The sequence below is a fragment of the Varanus komodoensis genome, unplaced genomic scaffold (assembly GCF_004798865.1).
Source record: "Varanus komodoensis strain SLA01 unplaced genomic scaffold, ASM479886v1 scaffold23, whole genome shotgun sequence".
Classification (NCBI taxonomy): domain Eukaryota; kingdom Metazoa; phylum Chordata; class Lepidosauria; order Squamata; family Varanidae; genus Varanus; species Varanus komodoensis.
In genome coordinates, this window is record NW_025335627.1 from 5261423 (window position 1) to 5280326 (window position 18904).

General features: G+C 39.3%; 1 protein-coding gene across 1 annotated transcript in view; it reads left to right on the forward strand.

The window, feature by feature from the left end:
• Positions 1–18904, forward strand: part of SATB2 (SATB homeobox 2) — a 148212-nt gene that overhangs the window by 117319 nt on the left and 11989 nt on the right. The window contains exon 10 of the mRNA XM_044432003.1: positions 4066–4263. Coding sequence (XP_044287938.1) covers positions 4066–4263 — 198 coding nt within the window. The remainder of the gene's footprint in view (positions 1–4065; positions 4264–18904) is intronic.

Below are 18904 nucleotides of genomic sequence, written 5' to 3' on the forward strand. Positions count from 1 at the left end.
TCTGAAGAAACTGGATTAATACTTCCCTAAATAACAAGAATGTGATTCACCTTCAGAACGGAGCTCTGCTAAACATGCCATTAGCTTGTGTCTGCTGGGGAATCGAGATGTTCTCAGGTGTCCCAAGGATGGGATCTTTGCCTGGTAACTTCCTCTGCCAGAAATTAATTTGGTTTGCTCATGTCTGCACACATGGTCACACTGCAGTCTAGTTCTCTCCTTAATAGCTCCACGGTCAGGACCTTGCAACTTGCTTGGCAAATTGAGCACTATACTTCCTAAAGACTAATGGCAGGGAGCACACAGTCCATAATGAGGCCTGTAGTGTCAGGCTAAGTGACTGTAATGAGTGCAGATTATAGTGGTGCTTATCCATCAAATGCAGCTGAGGGTTGCATGAGGCATTCCAAGATCATAAGCGGAGATGGTAGCAGTCAGCTGTCCCCGGCCCTTGCTCAGGCCGCATCCTCAGGCAGGCCAGTCAGGGCCTGGCTGTAGGTCATTCTAAACTTTGAACAGCTATTGGGTTCTTTTAGTCTTAAAAGTTTCTGAAAAATTACAGGCCTTGTGCTGTGCTTTTCCCCTGGGAGGGGTTTTCTCCATACCTGCTTGAAACATTTGAAAGCCTTCAGTTGGAGAGTTATACGGATCAGTAAAAGGGATGGAGAAATAGGAGCTTATTTTTTCCACAGATGGTTTATTTTACATTTCAAAAATTATTTCCTTTGTAAGGAAGAACCCCTGAGAAAACACTTGGCACTGAGAGGTTTTGGTGGAGGTTTTTTTTTTTTTTTAAGAAAAACTATTAAAGAGATATGGAATTCGGGGGGAAGGGAAGAGAATGTTTGTGGGAGTCCGCCATTCCCTGATTCTGTGTTTAGCCACATACTATCTAAATATACTGAATACAGATATTTATTCCAAGCAAATAATTAGATATCTTCTTTTCATTTCTCCCCCCCCCCCCCACTCCCCACTCCCCACTCCTAGCTTATTGCAAGGAAAGACCAGGTCTGCACAAATGTGGCCTCTCACTTGTAAAAACAAGGCAGTGTTGTGTTACAGATTAGTTTATAAATCCCCAGTGTCTTCACAGTTCAGTGCCTACAGCTGCTGCAGATGGGCCTGGGTTTTTGTCTCTTTGCTGTGCTGCAGCCGGCAGTTGAAGGAGAAAATGGAATGATCAGGTTATTAACATGTAGGCCGTGAGGAAGAGGCTGCACAATGAGAACAGCTGGTGTTGCTGTCTTGGCTGATGCAGTGGAGATAATCCAATCTTGCCTCCCCCTTTTTTCTTTTTTGGAAAAGGCAGAAGACACCGTGGAGAGTTAGACAAACAACAGCATGATAGTATGTGAGGTTCTTACGGCACCTTGCACCAAGCCTTGTCGCATTTTGGGTATACCAAGATCTTCCAATGAGCCTTTGGGCTAGGGGATTCCTCTGTTTCACATATAGCTTGCCCCTTATTTAAGCAACAGCAACCCACGGTCTCCTAAGTGCTTCTGAAATCATAATCCCACTGGCATTGCTTGGCCCCCACTGATTTCAATAAGAAGAAGAAGATAACTTTGCCTGGATACTGTGTTAGTGCTGTTTAAAAAAAACAAATTCTTGCTTAAAATTATGGGCTATAAAACTGTCAAACTTACTTTCCTTTCAGTACTTTGGGGAGATGCATGTTTTTATGTAACAGCATTATTGTGTTGAATTTTATCTCATAAAATGACAAGAAGGGATGATTCAGGCACTGCTGTTCAAGGAACAGCTGCCCATGCCAAAGTTTCTGCACTGGGCTTTGCAGGGCCATTTGGTATATCTGTTCTCTCCATACTGGAGGCTGAGAAGGCCTGCCACCCAGTAACAAAGTAACATTCTTCTGCTCCATGATTTATATTACATTCTCATAAGGACAAAAGCGGTATATGCTAGTTGATTATTATGAGGAAATTCTGTTGATAATTTCCCAATTCAGTGAATTAAAATTGGTGAAAAATTGGTAGTGAGTGAATTTGAGGTGGAAGAAGGCATTACTGATCAATTGAGAGTTGCAGTGTATGTTGACATTATTCTGGGAGCTTGGTGGGGCTTCCTAAGGAAACTAGAAAGCTTCCCCGCAAACAACTTAGGTTCTTAAGTGAGTGCTCCACATCCCCTTCTCAGCTGTCTGAGGGAACCAGAAACCATTCAGTACTACTTTTTGTGCATAATATTGATCACCAGGTGATTGACAGAATGTGTTGACAGCTTTCCAAAGTCTTCCTTTGTTTTCCAAATTACTGTGCTTTTTAGCTTTTAACTACCATTTGCAATGAAGACATACCCTCCCTGAATCACTCCTGCATGCCTTCTGAGTGTTACAGGGCTGTATGTGTGGGAATGGGCAGTGTAGAGCATTTTATTCTACCCTTTCCCAATATTAGTTTTGAAGCTTCACTCAAAGCTTCACTCATACTTTTGGATCCTGCCTGGGTCACATCAACACATGTGTTTCTCTTAATTGATATCATTTTAAATTAATTTTGTATGAGATCTTCAGCAAAACAAAACAAGCCCATGAAAATGTTGTATATAAACTGAAATAAATAACTTATAATAGGTGAATATGAAAGTATGAAAATACAGCTATCAGCAATGCAGACCGAATATATATTTGCAGATGGGATCTGAATTTATCCCTAATTTATCCATTTGCTGTTTGCATCTGAATACCACCCATTCAAATGTTGAAAGCATTGTTTGACCTTCAATCCATTGAGTTATAGGAGGTGGGAGCTTATCTTACAGTGTTGCAATTTGGTCTTTTAGCTGTCGAAAGGGCACAGAATATCCACTTGCAATTCACCTTGTGTTAACTTTGAAGCAACAGGTAAATAATTTAAGAAAACATGTGCATCAGTCAATATTAAAGAGCATTCCAATGCAAAATTTATCCGTATTATGATCTCCGTATTATGATCTCCAGTGAGGCCTATTTGGACATTGCCAAGGCATATGAGTAAAAGAAGCTTTGACAATATTAGACCTCCAGCAGTTAGATGACTTAAACCTTTACATTTTTTCTTTTTTAATTTTATTAATTGAACAAAAATAAACAATACAATTAATATAACAGTAATAAACATAATTAAACAATATTAACAATTAATAACAATAAATATTAAACATAATTAAACAATACAGTAATAACATTGCTACCTCCACCAGGACCAACAAATCATGCTACTTAATATAAGATCATTTATTCTTTCAGGCTGCCCCACTCCCATTTCCTTTCCAGAACTGCACTGACTCTTGTGATGGTTCACACCCGTTTCCTTTTATTAAGACATATTCAAATAAATGGTCTCCATATATTTTCAAAATTATTTTTACTCATCAAACCTTTTTTTTACTTACTCAAACAGATGTTGTGGCATCACATAAATGTAACCTAATATCCATTGACACTTCTGGCACATGCATGAAAATGACAAAACAACACATCCAGTTCCTTATTCCATTCTTGCTTAAGACCCTTAGGTATCATATTATCATTGATAATAGGTATGGAGAAACATAAATCATGGGTCTGTATGAATGAAGAACCTCTGATAGTGAAGGAGACGATGAAGCTGTAAAACCAGCAGGACCAAACCTGCTTTCTAACAAATGTTGCAGTTACAGGTATTTTAACCAGTGTATCATATCTGGCACAGAAAGGCAAGACTGACAGAAATCATCAGCAGGACCCATTTATTAAGTCAAAGTAAAAATTGGCTTTTCTAGCAATCTCTGTCAAATGAACTTTTTCTTACCAATTCTTAACTCTGGCTTTCCCCACAGACTCAATTTAACATGAGAAAATGTGTTACTGTAGGCTCTCGTAACTGATATAATTGGACCGGATCCTTGCCTTTTCTTCACTGAGAACATTGGCAGGGGTTTCCTTTTTTGAAAAACAAAATCTTATATGAGTTTTCATACCGGATAAAATAAAGTGTTTCTTTAACAGAACCAAATGATTAGGTTATTGAGCAGTTCACTGGTACTTAACAAGTCAGTTATTTTGTCTTTCTACTTCAGGGCTGGCTCTGTGAGCTGCTCCGCTGGAAAGAAAATCCAAGTCTGGAAAATCGTACTCTGTGGGAAAATCTGTGCACCATCCGGCGCTTCCTGAATCTTCCCCAGCATGAGAGGGACGTCATTTACGAGGAGGAGTCCAGGCATCACCACAGCGAACGTATGCAGCATGTCGTCCAGCTTACCCCTGAGCCTGTGCAGGTCAGTCTCTGTTTTAAAATGATTTTTGCCCTGCTTGAGCTTTAAAGTAAGGAATCCACAACTGGTTCCAGCATCTTCCAGCCTCAGGAGCACAACCCATCTTCCTGATTTCCCCTAGGATCAGGATCCTGTTGTGAGAAAGAGGTCCAGGTGTATTCATGCATTTGTGCTAGCTGGTTAGCTATAGGCTAACCTATTTTATTGTCATGTCTGCATTGCCATTCGTGCGCTGTGCAGTGCCCTTTGTGTGTTTTTCTGTAACATATGTTTTGAAGAACATTTAGAAAGGGGGAACTCTCCACCTCGTTCTTAGAATAGGGAAGGTGCTGGAAATTGAAGCATTTTTACAGAAGAAAAACTTGGAAAATAGAAAATGTGATAAAAGTGCCTATATTTCTGAATGTCAGCAGAGTGATTGTTTCCTTGACCCATATGTAACTTCATATGGCTACTAAAGTTATGTCATAGAATGTTAATTTCAAATAAAATTTACCAGCCTTGAAGGTAAGTTCCAGTGACAGCTGTAAGTATTTTCTTAAAACTAGAGTAAAAAGTTGACCTTGAGAAATTAGCCTACTTTGAGAACTCTTTGAGCACATCACATTTCTTCATGCTGCATGTAATTTCTTACTGACACATCCACCACACTGCAATGTATGCATTTGTATTTGTCAGCAACTTACAAAGCCTTAGATGAATTATTTATTACAATCAAAATATGAAAAATGAAGAAAAATAGTTGGAACTGGCATTGGCGTCTACATACAGCAACACTCTGGAGACCCTTTAACACATTTTATACATTAGATCTGCATTGTGGTGATGTTATATTTAAAGTATTGGTGTACAAACCTGAAATGTCTCCGCTGTTTTCTTAATCCAATGGTAAATCCTAATATTGACTTTGTAAGGAGGTTCTCTATTACACAATTAACCAGAAAGAGTCAGTGGTTCCTCAGATCAAACTAATCAAATTGAAGGCATCACACTTGGCTTTATGTTGTATCTGATAATAAGGCTTCTGGTCTGGTATCTTAAGTTTTAGTAAAAAGTAATGCATCCAATGCTTATTTTGTTCAAGGTATCCTTAGTTCCTCAGATTCCCTTCTTGAACAGATAATTCAAGAATGATATCCTCTGCAGTGGAGATAGATGCAAAGAATCTCATTTTACATTTACATTTTATCGCTGGGGCTCTTATTTGTACTCCGTGAGGTGGCTTCCTTCACAAACCTGTGCATCTTTTATAGCCCTCCCTAGCTTCCCCCAAGTGCTTCTGCAGTGAATTGAATTAGAAGGCTTCATTTATAAATCAAAGGAGATAACTGAACTTTTTGGGTGCTCTAACTTCACTGTGTGGAAGGCAAGCTCAGTTGTAACCCATGAAAATAGAGATTTTTGATTGGAAGTGGACAATGGTCAGTGGCTAAGGTTTTAAGGAGACACTATAGTTTGAGCTCCTTCATACATTCAAGAGGCTAAGTTGATACAAGCATCATTCAGTATTCACTTTCTAGACTTACATTGTAGTTTGTAAAAATGGAGCATGGAAGTGAAATAAAAACTGAACTCTTAATTTGGGCAGAGTTCTATTCCTAAACCTTAGTTTATGAGATGCACTTAAACACAAAACAAAAAGGGATAAAAAGAAAAAGCTTAAACAGAGCTTGAACTAAACCTTAAGGCTCTTGTCAATGTAAAGCAGGAGTGGGCAACTCTTGGTTCATGAGCCCATGCAGCCCTTACTGTCCATGCCGTGGTAAAAAGATGAATCTTTTAAAAGTCAATTTTAGTTTGTCCTGAACCAGATTTGACTGTTTTATCACCTTGTGACTGATACAGAATGTTTACAAAGCAGCTTGGTGCCTTTGAAATTTAATCCCTTTATTGCTTTAGATTGCTATGTGCTTTTGCATAGCAAACATTATTTTTCCCTGCACCTTTTGAACTGTGAAGTGCTGCCCATGGAGGGTTTGAGAGGAGCAAAAATAACTCCCAGACCTGCCAAAGCTGCTCACCTCAATGCAGAACTATGTACTAAATTAGCTCTTTTCCAAATTTAGGTTTATTATAAATTTCTACTAGAATTTTTATGCAACTTCTCAGTCTTCCCTGCTAGAGAAGAAATTCAGGAACTCTCAACTTCTGCTAAGGAAGTGTGAACAGGGTCTGTTGATTTTTTTACAGATTTATCCTATTTGTATCTCCTAGATGCAACTTACAGTAAGAAATCTATGCATTTCCAAGCCTGTGTTGCATTCTGTATAAAGAAAGAAAAAAGGTACGCAGCAGCAGGCACACATTTCATGCAGAAAGAATAAAGTGTGCATTACCAAAATGTACTTTTGTATGCTTTGGTCAATAGAGTCACACATCCCAAAATGTGTACATTTAAGATCATGTAACTTATTTTGTACATTATGAAAGATGCAAATAAATTCGTGTATAGATTTTTTTTAAATCACAAGCTCATGTAGAAAATAGATGGAATGAGCTTAACCTCCAAAATTAACAATCTCAATGAGACAGAGATTTAAAGATCCATGTAGCCTAAGTATCTGCAGGATTTTATCCCTAAGGAAGTAGCTCCAAAACTGTTACGTTTCTAGTGGATTACCCTTCTGAGAAGTAGCTCTCTTGTTTTGGCTTCAACTGATGATTTATAAATTATCTGATGGCCTTAGTGAATTAAATAGCGCTTACTACCCACTCTTAGGCGCCTCCAGTATTTTGATTTTGTAAAATAGCCCGTAAGAATTTCCTCATTGCTTGTTAGCTGTTTATTTCTGGGTTTAGTATACCACTTCTGAGCTGAGGCCAAAAGCCTCATGTCCAAATTTGAGTGATCTGCAAATTTGTTAAGAGTTATCTGCACTTCCTCATCCAAATCATCAATAGAAATGTTGAGGAGCACTGAGTCTTAGACTGAGTCCTGTGGTTCCCCACTCATTACCTCTCCCCAATTTGAGAAGGTGTCATTGGTGAGCACTCTTTGAGTCCAGTTCTGTGTCCACCAGATAGATGTTCAGTCTAGCCCCCCTTTAGCTCTTTTGCTAATCCAGGTATCATGGGGCCCAGTCCCCTGGATATCCTCTGCACTCCAGACAGGCAGCACAACATAGCCTATTTGCAGCATGTTGTGCAAACATGCCACTGATATAGCAAAGATCACCCAAAGAGCTTCAAGACTGAGTGGGACCCTGGACTGAATCGAGCCTGTGTCTACAGAACATGGGGACGGTTAAGCTAGACATTCTGAGCTGCAGCACAACACAGCACATAATTGAGAGAAAAGGTCTTTGCCTACAATGCAGTTGACAGATTTAGCATGTGTTAATAAATCAGCAATGCTTAGGAGCTCTTCTAAAAAAATGTGTCAAAGCAGAGGCCTTTGGAGGCATTTGGAGTTATGATTGTATTAATGTCCTCTATCCTTCCTCTTTGAAAATCCCGTGAGAGTTGTGTACTGAAAATGAGTGGAGATGCTAGGTGCACATGCATGTGTGAAGAGAGAAGACAAATGCTTTAGATGCTCTAACATTAAAAAATTCTTAACAGAAGATATGACTGAATATAGGTCATGGTCACTTCTCCTTGGGAAATAGTATTGCTACAAAACCATAATCAGAAGAGAGGCACCGTATGGATACATGCAATTATAAACTAAACTCTTCTAAAGACAAGACTGAATTAACCAATTTTGTATTGAATACCTGTTTTGGAAGAAGAATAAGATCAAAATACTTAGTTCAAAAAATTGATCTGCAAGGCTCTTTAAGAAGAAATCTAATTGCTTAAATAAGGTATTAATTATATTGGGAGTTGTCTGCAAAGCACAACAATTGGGCATTGTTAGACCCTACGACATGGTATTGTGAATGCTGAACAATTTATGCTTACATAAATTCCTTTGTTTAGTGTGGCAGAATCTTGTTCCTCCTGCCCCCCACAATTACTTTGTTCTCTTATCGCTGTAAGATTTTCTCTGATACTTCTTCTTGCATGAGGAGCTGGAAGGGTCCTCAAAGGTCATCTTGTCCACCCCTCTGCTCAGTTCATGGTCAGATTTGTAGTTCAGTCTCCTAGTAGCTAGACTTCATGCCTCTTCTCATCTCCAGTTGACCCTTAGAAAATTAACAAATCTGTCAAAATGGCATATGAATTAATGCCAACATAATGTTCAAGCAGATATCATCGGATTTTATTTTGTCACAACTGTCATTCTTAGAAGGTTAAGAATTTGGCATTGCATGTCTAGCTCTGGATTCTCTAGTTACAATAGCAAGAATGTGCCTTTCCAAGAACCTTTTAAAAAGCAGGAAAGCAGTACTAATGCAGCAGGTGAAATTTCCATTTTTCTAAAATCTCATTATGCCCAATTTTGAAATAAGGAGTAACTGGACACATACAGAGAGGGTGAGAAATAAGGCTGAATGTGCACAGGAATGTGCATCACTTTCCCTGCACTGCATTGCTTTCAGTGGGATGCATAAACATTTGACCAGAGCTAGATGTTCATAAAAAATGTACATTATAATTTAAAAAAAGTCCTGGATGTGCCATAGAAATAAAACAGTATTTTAAGGCCACCTCTTTGTGCTTGCCTCATGGCAAGGAAGCAAACTGAAATGGAAAGTAGCGCAATCAGCACTTGTGTACCTGCATCATGCATATAAAATGTTCACATGGTTACTCTGGTCTGCCAGTATAATATAATATGCATCAGTTTGCACAATGGCTTTGGAGGTGGAGGGGGAACAAGAAGAACCTCCATCTGTGTGAAGGCTGTGTTCAAAATAAGGTTTATTCAAGGAGTTCCATAAAGTTTCTGTAAGTTTGCAACAACATTTAAGAGACATGAGGAAAGACATGCTGAAAACACCTTCAGTCCTCTTAATCAGATAAACATTTTAAAATGTTTTGCAAAATGCCCAAGCTACAGAATAAGTAACACAGGTGACTGAATGAGGTTACAGTGTAAAATATACCGACTGTAGATTCCTGATGTTACTCTTCTTCAAATGACACAGATTTGCTCTTTTGACTTGGAGAGCTATAGAAATCTCAGCATGTGTTCATTTGCATTACAGTTCATAAGATGCTTTCATGCTGTTGTGTATTTTAAAAAAGTACAAACCATTATATAGTTAAAACCTAGGGAAAAACTAGGCAACAGATTAAATTGCTAATTAAAGGCAGAGCTGACAGTTATACATTTAGTTTAATGTTGTCTAATATTTTCCAGTTTGTATGACTCACTCTTGAGGGCTAGGGAGATATAAATATCCTCTTTCCCAAAGGATAATCTTGTTGTAAGTTCCAACTTGCCCAGCATGATCCCTACCTTTAAAAAAAGTTCTTTTGCCTTCTTAAATTATTGTTTGATTACTAATAACCTTAAAAGACATTCTCAAACTTTGGTTGCAGTATCGAGGGCTCGTTATTGAGTAGTCAAATCTTTCGAGAGAAGGCATTTGAGGCCTCAACAAATTACAGCTATTTTAATGAAAGGGTGCATAAAATTAAGTGAAATCCTTAAAGCAAAATCACGGCCTTCTTGCTATAGTTGAGTTGCCATCTTTCTGGAAACTGATGCCTCACCATGAAGAAATATGTGGCTGTGCATTGTGGTTCACATTTTAATGAATGTTTGACCACTTTACTTTTTTAATAAGCACCATTTGGACATTCTTCGACAGTTTATAGAAGCTGAGAACCCTTGTTCCTGCAAGCCTCGCACGCATTTTGACAAAACCAATAAGCTACACATTACAGGCAATGCACCCTGTACATTTGACTTGGAGGTATCCAGTAGAGTTTCTTATGATAGATAGTTATTACAATTGCAGTGGAAAGCCACTGAGAGTTTACTGTTGAAGCCAAACCTACCTATCATGCCATTTCAGCTGTTTCTGTTTAGCATGGATGCCTAACAGGGCTAGGGACTGCAGCAGAATTTTTATTAAGAATTTGTCCGTTATTCCTATAATCAATGTAATATAACTTACACTGAGAAGAAGAGACTCTTCCTTAGTTCTGTGTTATATTTGACCACCTTTTCCTGAAAATTATACATAAAGTCTTCCAGAGAAAAAGATAGAGAAATGTTCTGCCATTTTTGAGAACATACATCCTATTACAATGACTTCCTCAAATTCACAGGTGACTGTGTAAGAAGCATGCCCTTTATAGTGTGCAGAAACGTATGTATTGAGGGCTTGAAATGTCCAGTACCCCACCCTGAATTGTGCTCCAGAAAGTAACTAGTAATTAGTGCAACCTTTTCAGTATCATCACAAACTCTTTGCAGTGGCATGTTCCAGACTGCCACGGTGGAAATTTTTACAAACCATAATGTAGTTCATAAATTTCCTCTTTCTCCTGCAGTCCCCCCAAGTCATGTCCTATGTTGGTCCAGAAGCTTTACGCCTCTCTTCAAAAGGTTTGGAGTGGTGCAAGGGATTGCAGGATAATGGGAAGATTTGTGAAGACTGTATTCCTCCACATCCCACTCATAGATGTTGCCCCTGGATCAAGGAGGATTCTGTGAATGTAAGGGCAGCATCAGATACAAGAAGGGATGATCAAGGTTTTTTTCCAGTCTGCATTTTAAAGCAAACCATCTTTCAGACTAACTTGCAGCTTGGAGCACTAGTTGCCCTTTGCACTTCACTCTTCCCTGAAGATTCCAAAGCTGTTTTCAGCTCAAAAAAGTATCAAAAAGCATATTTTAGGATTAAATAGACTGAGAAATAAGTACTTAGTAGAAAAAATACATTCAAAATACTTATTTGGGTACACTCAAAAATACAAATTTAAGAATAAATTTTCACACAGATCTTATTAAGAGTGCAGATTAATTTGGAAATGGGATGGACTAGACTTATAGAAAATAAAATGCGCAGGGACAGACCTGGGAGAAGGGGGTCTGGTGCACAGAGTAAGCACAAGTTAAGCTTTGTGGAACCAGCTCATGTAGCTGATGTGAATCTGGATGAAAGATGATATTTCTGTAAGGGTGCAATCCACTATATAATGACTATTTAGGCAGGGAAAGAATCCTACAACACTGAACATCTCCCATTCAGCAATACTAGCAAGGGCATGGTGGGAGTTGAAGGACTTATCTCTGTCCAAACATGTATAGTATTGCTCCTGTAATTACTGGAACCAGCATCGAGACCAATTGATTTATTGAGGTCAACCATTTACAGTAGTGTTCACACTTGAATGGATATAAGGGACAAATCAGCACATTTTCTTCCATCCTCCCCTTTGGGGCCAAACTAGATCTCAAGTGGTAGGTTCATGGAGGATGTCCTTCAGTTGATACTTTTTTCAAGACATCTTGTACTCATTTCAGCATTATAGAAAAATCAGGCTGCTTAACGTTTTGAGACCAAGCTTGGAAATTTACGGACTTTGACTGCAGATTGCATCTGTGTCTGCATTCAGTCCAAAATGTGCAGACTGGGTAAATCTGATCAAAAACAAACTGAAACACATTTCTCATATATTTCAAATCCTTGGTGGCAAAAGGTTGGGAATTTACAGCAGTTTTCACACCAGACTCTTCACATGCTTGAGGGTTATTCCATTCATTTCATATTAATTGCCCATAAGGTTACAGGTTTTATGATAAACATATGCACCACACTGGTATAGAGCAGTTTTGCCATAGTCAGCAACACTTACTATGCTTGTTGTCCCAGGCATGCCAGCCAGTAATATTGAAGCACGAGTTCCGCAAACATGTTCTTGGCTTCAGTATCCTTCTGTTAATCACAAAATAGTAGCATTGGAAGGGGCTGAAGGGCCATCGGGTCCAGCCCCCTGCTCAGTGCAGGAGTCCAAGTTAAACCATCCCTCTCAGATGGTTTAAATGTGCCAAAGTCACTTAACAAGGATTAATATACAGAAGATTAATTTCACTGTATTATTTAAAGCATGTGTCCTCAACCTATGGCCCGCGGGCCAGATTCAGCCCACTATGCCCATTTATCCAGCCCACTATAGAGGTTTTGGACTTGCTGTGTGCGCGCACATGTGGTGAGGCCGCGGCTTGCTTGTGTGGAGGTCATTTTGGACTCACTCGGAGAAAAGGATCTCCTTGTGAGCAAGCCAACACCTTGCCATGCGCGCACCCAGTGGCAACTTGCTAGCAAGGAGATCGTTTTCTCCAAGCAAGTCCAAAACGATCTCCTTGCGAGCAAGCCAGCACCTCGCCATGCAGCGACTTGCTTGCAAGGCGATTGTTTTCTCCAAGCGAGTTCAAAACGATCTTCTTGTGAACAAGCTGGTGCTTTGCCTAGCGTGCCCACACACACACCCCAGCCTGGCCTGCACCCCCCACCCACACTGCCTTTGAGGCCTGTGCCCATCTCTGGCACCTTTCAACTGACCCCCTGTTGAAAAAGTTTGAGGACCCCTGATTTAAAGACATGGGTGCTTTAGATTCAAAATTCTGACTTGACTAGTATGATATTTGGGTAGCTTTGGACAAATTACTGTTTCCTGTCACTACATCACTGGAAAAGGGGGGAATGTGTATATATAAGCAGAATGTAAAAAACTATGAATTCCTAAATATAATAGTTTATTCTTGCATCTACATATTTGCTAAAACTCACATTATTTAAACATAATTCTTTTTAAAAGACCCTATTAATAATAGAAGGAAATATTATTAAAATGTGATAGTTAATTTGTCTGCTTGCTATCTAATACCACTGAATAATTCATTCCCTGATCCAATTAAGGGTGCAATTCTATGGACACTAGGCAGTCGAATCTGACTTAGGACAATTTGGAGTTTTGAAATTGAATTTGAGAAATGTTGCAACGTTGGAATTGAGACTCCAAATGAGAGTGGAAACTGAGACTCTCGCCGCCCTCCCAGAGGACTCTGCCAACTGTAGCTCCAATACTAGGAGTGCAACCTCATGTATGTCTTTTTGGGAGGCAGGGAGGGGAGGAGTCAGGTTCTACCAGTGTATGCAGAATCCTGGGGTGCCTCAGCCTCCCATCTCTGTGGTCCAGGGCAACAGACTTTAGATGGGCCAAATCAGCTAAGATTTTTGCATGCTGGGGGAAGCACAAAGATGATATTCTTCCCTCTATAGCAGGGATGGCCAGACTCACTCAGCAGAAGAGCCATGAGTGGTGAATGTCAGCTATTTGAGATCCGCAAGCAGCAAGTGGCAAGCAGGTGCCTGCAGGCATCCCACGTGGCAAGTGGCGAGGTACAAAATGAACTCAGAATGCTGCTTGTGGCTCCCGAGCCTCAGTTTGGCCACCCCTGGTTTGGAGGACTACCTCAGCCACATAGGACTGAGTTGCCTGGCAGCAGCTCCCAGCATGCTCTAGCTGGCCATGACTAAACACACTTAGGGTTCTGCTCTAAGGCTCTAAGAAGAAACATGCTAGAATTCCAACATGGCCTTTAATATATATGCATAGACAGCCCTCCAGCAGTTAAGTGCTACATAATTATTGCTATTTATTATTTATTTCCTCTCTGATTTTCCTTCATAGAAGCAGGAAATAATTTTGTCTCATTTTGAAAGTGAAAATGTTTTCCTTGTGGCATTTGAAATTTTAATAGTCCTCAATAAATAAAATCATATCTAATAACATAACTGGTTTCACTTGGCAATGTGATCTAGATGCATGGCAGTTGCGGAAACATAAATAGTTACAGCCTTCCAAAGCCTAGTTCCTATTTGCTAAATATACTTGGCTAGCTTAAAATTCCGTTGTGTGCAGTCATTAATACAATCCTCGTTGACAGCATTTAATTAAAGTGCTTTTCTCTATTAAATTCATTAAAACTTTTCTTTATATAATCTTTTTCAGGCACTTGAATGCTAAGGATCCAAAGTCCCCTCTAAATAATTTCTCTCTTCACTGTAAATTGTTAATTAAATTTAACTTAGTGTCTGCTTAATGTTGGTGGAAGAAATGAAAAATCAGTCCTTTTTTTATTAGACCAACCTTTTCTTGGCGTAAGTGTATGGGCGCATGCAAGTGCTTGGCTTACAGAACTCTTTGTCAAACTAAAAAAGCCCATTCTCAGTAAGAGAAAGAGTGAGAAAGTGTTTACTTCTGAATACAAGCAGTACTATGGCAGTCTTGAACCTAAGGAGACTTTTTTCTCTGCAGAGGCAGAAATAGCAGCAGATGTGTCAGGCAGAGCCATTCAACTCACACTGAAGCGGCACAATCCATGTAGAGTTGTAATTAAAAAGCCCCAATGCTTCCAAACTGCTCCGAAATTCCTCTGTGTGAGTCCGACTGAGCCCTGTAATTCAGCTAGTCTGATATCAGTCAGGACCTGGTGCCTCCTCCCTTCCTAACCTTCCCCCTCTAGAAGCCAAGTGAACCCCTTGATGCAGCTTTACTTTGCTGGAAAATAGCACTGTGAATAGAAGTGAGTCCCAGCGTTTGGTGATTCAGGCTTTCACTGATGCTGGCAATGTATTGACCCATCACATTGACCATGGTCAGTTGATAAAACTGAAATGTTCATTACTTCGGTATGACTGCAGTCTTTAGTGTCTAAATCAGTAGATTAATGCAATCTCTATTGCGGAATTGACCAATTTAGAGGCATTGTATAGATTGCTTCTTGTATAACAACCAATGCACTAGAGGGCAAAATCCCAGACTTAAGAAAAAAGATTACAACCAAAGCCTACTTTTTTTGTTAATAAAATGTTCTCTGAGCCTTGATGTGAAATCTCATCGATATACCTACAGTTGGAAGCATCTGTATGCCTTGAGTTATGACCTGTGTTATATGGACCACATGCTCTGATCAGCATGCACAGTGGTCCGGAGGATCAGTCTTACTGATCTGCAAAGGTATTCTAAGAGAAGTCCACTACGTTACAGTGCTTTCTATATCATTCCCTAGAGAAGGATGAAACATGCGTCTATGCTGAATTAGCACAAATCAGCTTTCCCCAAGCCAGTGCCCTGCAGATGTTTCAAACTACAGCTACCACTCTACCCAACTAGCATGACTATCAGCTGTGTGGCTTGAATAGTGGGAGATGTAGTCCAGCACATCCAGGGGCACTGTATTGAGGAAGCTGGTACAGACATCAAGAAGGGCAGAGACAGATTTCAAGGGGTAGTCCCAGTCAGATCTGGTGGTCTGTGCATTCTTATTTTTCAAGTAGCTCACATTGTTCATTAATTTTGCCACACTTTAATAATCTTTAAAAATTGTGTCTGTGGTTATTTGCATTTTTTTCAGTTTGGGTTTGAATATGTGAGCATTTGCTGGGAGAAAGGAGGAGGTGGATAGTTCAGTATTAATAGATTATTGGCAGCTTAATGTCTTGGCACCTAGACAGCCCATAAGGTATAATAAACAGGAAACTGCCTGATGTGAGAGCAGTCAATAGTATATTCAATCAGAACCTTTCAGTTAATTGCTAGTTGACCTCAGAGATTTCCTTTAGGGAAGTACTTTCCTGAGTTTAGGTCTAGAAGGACCAGAAGGGAATTTAATACTCAGGGTATTATTGCTGACATATGAAAGTGTGGACTTCCAGTGCTTTCATTCATCGTAATGAAATATTTGCAGAACCATAACTTCACAGGCTTTAAACATACTGGTATGCATAACTCTTTCCAGCATGTGGTGTTCTTGCCTGGTATTGGGATTTCCTAAAAAGTAAATGATGAGTAGGGTGGGGTAATGGAGCTGTATATACATAATAAGAACTGTAATCACCTAGAGAGCAAAAAAGGTTGAAAATCATGTATAAACATCCACAATATTAGGGGACATTGTTTGCAAAAATGCTTATCGTAATCAACACTGCTTGCAAAACGTATGTAGCAGGAGAATTGTGCACAAAAATGTATATTAATTTATGTGCAAACTATTTCTAAGCAAAAATATCAAAATAGTGAAAAAAGAACACTGGGTCAACTTCAGTTAGGGGAGGGGAGGCAAAAATGGAAGCAAAAATGCTCCTAGCAGAAAGGAGTCACTTGTTTCAGAGCAGCAACTGAAGCCAAGTACAAGTACAGTTAGATATAACAGATTTCAGCAGTCCAGACAGTTGTGCCTGCTGGATCAGGAGGTGTGAAAGCAGCAGGAGGCCTTCTGAACTTGGAAGAAACCCTCAGAAAAATGCCAAGTGAATGCCTGTGTATTTGCTGTGAGAGATACGGATATTAAACCGCCTCATTCCTTGCTGTGGAGGAAAAGTGAAAATACAGGAAAACTGAAATAGCAAAGCAACTTACTGGCCAGTAGCACATCATGCAGAGGACTCTACATCTGTTAATGTTAATATACTAAAGATGGGTGGAGTGGGGTCAAGGAGCCGCATATACATAATAAGAACTATAATCATCATCTAGAGGGTAAGAGAGACTTTGCCACTAGCTGGAAGCGAGATTACAGAGACCAGAAAGTGTGGCAAGAAGCCAAGCCACAGCTTCCAACTATGTCTGACAAAAGAGGCAGTGTAGGAGGTGCCATGGAAAGAGGCATTTTGCAATACTATGCAGGTCACCAAGAATAGTAGAAATATTCAAGAAGAAATCTGTTTTGAAAAACTGTATTTTCAGTAAATAAAAACTGCCCTGGTACACAGATGTGCACTTAAATGGATCTAGATTTAAGATTGTACAGAAGTCTCTAAAATCTCCAGTATAGTAATGTTCTTCTTGGGAGAAACAGTGAAAAAGAACCCATGATATTATGTAGGGCAAGGACCAACATGTTGAGTAACTATGACCAGTTCCTTGGCAAACTGCAGAAAAAATGGATTCATCACCCCTGTTTGGGTTACCAACCATGTAAGAGTTACGTATAGAAACCAGAATAGATCACTGGAGAAAAATCAGTTTGAGAATGCACAAGAAATAAATTCTATGGCCACCTAGCATTTTATGCATTCTGCTTAGCCTCTATAATGGGGCTACATATCTTGATATCTAGATAATCTACAAAGGCAGGCAGGCAGGAAGCCACAAGGGCAATTCCTGACTCTGACTAACATTAAACCATCTGCTTGCTTAGGTAGGGGAGCTGCATGGGGAAAATTGTAAGAAATAAATGCACAATCACACTCTATTCCAATCTTTCCAGCATTTCCAGGATGCAGCAAAAGAGATAGTTGGGTCAACAGCTCTTGCTCTAGTATGTTTTGTTTTGTAAGAAGAAGGCTAAGTGAGTTGATAAACAAGCCAGCTTTGTTTACCACCCCAAAAGCTTCTGATTGACACCCATTTGTTTCCATATTCCATAAGAAGAATCCAGTTCTCCTTGAGGTATGTCCAGAAGTAAGATGGTTTGGATGTTGACGTACTGATTCATGTTGCCTAACACCTGTGCCAGACCCTACTTATTCCTGTTTCTTCAAACAGCAGGTGTGGATTAACAACACTGTTTCAATTATGGGTCTCAGGGGAATGTGCAAATTCCAGTCATACTCTATTTCCTGATGCATGGTCTGTTCTTCTGATTTGTTGTTAAATGATGGAACAAGTAGGGCATGGAGGTGGATGTTCTATTTAATCTAGAATCACATCTGTGAAATACTGCTACTTTTCCGCAAACCATTTCTTTCTTAGTGAACAAATGATAGTGAAATTCAACAGAACCATAATATAGGTCTCAACCTGTATAGTACAAGTAAAAAGAACATAAAATTATCTTGTTGCCTTATTGGTTGATACCTTCATTGTGGAATAGATACAGAGATGTACGTTTGTGGGAAACACCAAGTTCCTTTTTGCAGCTAGCTGATCTGCTGCAAAGAAATACTTGTTCTTAACGTTCAGCCTGCCATGTATTAAGCCTAAAAATACATGATGGCAATCTGCTTACATAGTTGTATGTATAAGATCTTTAGTGACAAGCAAGTCCCACACCATCTTGACATGCTATATGTGCATTAGATGCTGAACCCTTGATATTGTGCCATTGTAGCAAGCATGGCTTTAAAAAAAATTTATAGAGGAAACCGTGATGAAAGCCATCTCAGCTCTCCGCTAACCATTGGTACCTTTCTCATAAAAAGGGCATGGAGACCCTCCTTCTTCTTGGTATCAGGTCCAGCATAGCTGCCTCTGAGATTTCAGAGGAACTCTATCGCATGACCATACCAGTCTACAATTAGTTTGTCAACCCTTTCATCTAGTGTTTGATCTAAACTAGCATGAACAAGATTTTTTAAATTATTTGGAAAGGCAATATAAGCAACATTTTAAGCAGAGCATCCCATGACCTGCATACAGATAGGTTCTTAAAATAGGAGGAATGCATAGAAGATAAAATTATTAGTGTAGTTGACTAAACATGGATTGTGCAGCTGAGTAAACATGGAATTAAATTTTGATTCATACACCCTTTCTAAATGGTATATCCTTGTTACACTGTATTATTACCTTTCATTAGTTGTACAAATGAAATAATGATGTTTTCTGTTAAAAGGCAAATGTTAAATTCTTTGTCTAAGAATCAAAGAAACTTTATCACATAAATAACTTTATTTGTATGCAGTGTTGATGAGATGATGATATACAAAGAATAAAAGATAGCAGAGTGATCTCACGACTGTTCTAGCTAGCATCATCTTTGTGCTGGAGTAGAGTTTCTCAAATGTGCCTACCA